Source organism: Eimeria acervulina, genomic scaffold (assembly GCF_000499425.1).
Source record: "Eimeria acervulina Houghton genomic scaffold, Eah_scaff578, whole genome shotgun sequence".
Classification (NCBI taxonomy): domain Eukaryota; phylum Apicomplexa; class Conoidasida; order Eucoccidiorida; family Eimeriidae; genus Eimeria; species Eimeria acervulina.
The window spans coordinates 1-2,626 of record NW_013549713.1 but is presented as its reverse complement, the minus strand read 5'-3'; the positions used below and the strand labels follow the sequence as shown (position 1 = coordinate 2,626).

Genomic DNA, 2,626 nt, shown 5'->3' with positions numbered 1-2,626 from the left:
CCCCCCCGAGCTGTCTCCGTCTGTCTCCTCCTCCCCTACGCCGGTTGGCAGCAGCAGCAGCAGCAGCAGCAGCAGCAGTAGAAGCTGCACACCCACCCGCAAAGGATGCTAAAGAAAGAAACAAGAGAGACAGAAGAAGGAGACAGAAGAAGACAGAAGGAGACAGCGACAAAACAAACAACAAAACCCGTGCAGCAAAAAGAAGTCAAAGGGGGCCCCCCCCAATATCTCTACAGCAGCAAAACAATTAAAAGGAGACAGAAGCAGCAGCAGGGGGGCCCTCTGTTGCTGCAATAGGGTACACCTGCTGCAGCAGGGGGCCCCCCCGAGGGGGCCCTCAAGGGGGCCCCCTGGGGGGCCCCCCCGCAAAGGGTGGGGGGCCGCCTGTCTATGCAGGGGTTAACTAGGGGCCCCCTTCTTTGTCTTTGTTTGTTTGTTTGATTTTTTGCTTTTTATTGTTTTAAAAGAATCTGTTGCTGCTGCTGCAGCTACACACATCTTGCCGTCGTAGGGGCCCCTGGGGCCCCCCCTTCTTGTCTGCAGATGAAACAGCAGCGGAAGGCAGCAGCAGCAGCAGCACGTCCTGCTGCTGCTGCTGCTGCTGCTGCGATGGGTACGAGAGTGCATGCATTTCTCGTTCTGCTGCTGCTGTTGGGGACCTGCTGCTGCTGCACAACAACTCGGCCGCTGCAGCAGCAGCAAGTGTCTTCTACACAGGCAGCAACCCTAACAGCAGCAGCAGCAGCAGCAACAGCAGGAGCAGCAACACCAACATCAGCTGCTTTCCTCCTCCGACAGCCAGGAAGACCTTTCCTGCTGCTCAACAGTTGCAATCCCCCCAGCAACAGCAGCAGCAGCAACAGCAGCAGCAGCAGCAGCACTTTAAAGTGTTCCCCGTTGATAGTGAGGCCGTCTGGGGTTGCTGCTTTAAAATCATTATCATCATCAGCAGCAAAGGACGCAGCTACGCCTTGCTGCAGTGTAGAAACAGCAGCAGCAGCAGCAGCAGCAGCAGCAGCAGGAAGGGTGGTTCCTGCTGCTGCGCTACATCATGCTGCAGCATGGGCGACACAGGCACCCGTACCTATTTCTGCAGCAGCAGCAGCAACAGCAGCAGCAGCAGATCCTTCAGTCTGTGCTCTCTTCCCACTCGAGCAAGCCCCGTTGTTGCAGGCGCATCAGCAGCAGCAGCAGCAACAGCAGCAACAGCAGCAGCAGCAGCAGCTGAAGCAGCAGCAAACGTCTCGCTGGGTTGCTGCTGCTCGGCGTGTAGGGGCAGGCGTCTCCACCTTTGGCTGTCAATTTGTCTCTCGGCTGAAGCAGCAATTATCTTTTAGTGTGTCTTTGCTGCTGCTGCGCTCGGCTAAGGGCCTCATTCTTCACGCTGCTGCAGGGGCCCCACACCTGCTGCAGTGTGCAGCAGCTAACCCAGCAGCAGCAGCAGCAACAGCAGCAGCTGCTGCTACTGCTGCCGCAGTCGCTGCTGCTGCCCTCATCAAAAGGAGACGCCAAACACAAACTCAAAAGGCAGCGGAAGCTGCAGCTGCAGCAGCAGCAGCAACTGCAGCAGCAGCAGCAGCAGCAGCAACTGCAGCAGACGCTGAGGATTTCAAAGGGCCTCTAGGAAAGAGGCCCCCGTTTGCTGCGCTGCTGCCAGCCACGGGGGGCCCCCCTGCAGCAGCATTGTTTTCGTGGGGGGCCCCTAAGGACCCCCGGAACCCAGAAGCAAGAAAAATAAAAGGTGCTGCGCTGCAGCTGCAGGCAGAGAAGAGACTAGGGTTGCAACTGGCAGCAGCAGCAGCTGCTGCTGTTGCTGCTTGGAGACTCCTCGCGTTCTTCCGGTACGTACACAAGCAACAGCAGCAGCAACAGCAGTAGACACTAAAGGAGTGCTGCAGCAGTAAGTGCAGTTGCTGCCGCAGCAGCACTAGCAACAGCAGCACTAGCAATGAAAGCAACAGCAGCCGCAGAATACCGAAGTCCCCCCATATATGCCGCTATTGCTGCTGTTGCTGCTATTGCTGTTGCTGCTGCTGCTGCTGCTGCTGCTGCTGCAGGGCCCAGGTGTCTGAACGCCGCAGAGTTGAGGCTGCGCTGCGTGCATACAAAGAAGAAGAAGAGGCCTTCATTAACTTCGGCCATAGAAAGGGGCCCCCGGGGGGGCCCCCAGAAGGGGCCCCCTTCTTCTAAACCCTTTGTCCTTAGGGGCCCCTGGGGGGCCCCTCAGCAGGGCCCCGGGGCCCCCAAGAAGGGGCCCCCTTCTTCTAAACCGTTTATGCTCAGGGGCCCCTGGGGGGCCCCTGGGGGGCCCTCAGCAGGGCCCTCATTCTATTAAACCCTCTCTGCTGAGGGGCCCCCAGGGGGCCCCTCAGCAAGGGGCCCCCTTCTTCTACTGCCTCAGCAGGGGCCCCAGGGGCCCCTTAGTAGGGGGCCCCTTCTCTTAACCCTAAGCAAGGGGCCCCCATTCTTCTAAACCCTCTCTCTTTAGGCCCTAGAACCCTGTCTGCCGGGGGGCCCCTGGGGGCCCCTTGCTTAAGAGTTAAGAGAAGGGGCCCCCTACTAAGGGGCCCCCTGTTTAAGTGCTCTCTCTACAGGGGCCCCAGGGGCCCCCCGAACTAGGCCCCCA

General features: G+C 59.2%; 1 protein-coding gene across 1 annotated transcript; it reads left to right on the top strand.

Moving 5' to 3' along the window:
* Positions 1–543: 543 nt before the first annotated feature.
* EAH_00043350 (hypothetical protein) lies at positions 544–1,878 on the top strand (the record flags this gene model as incomplete). Its single annotated transcript, XM_013394978.1, has 1 exon — positions 544–1,878. One exon carries the CDS (start codon positions 544–546, stop codon positions 1,876–1,878), a length of 1,335 nt encoding a protein of 444 aa, XP_013250432.1.
* Between the last annotated feature and the right edge of the window lie 748 nt (positions 1,879–2,626).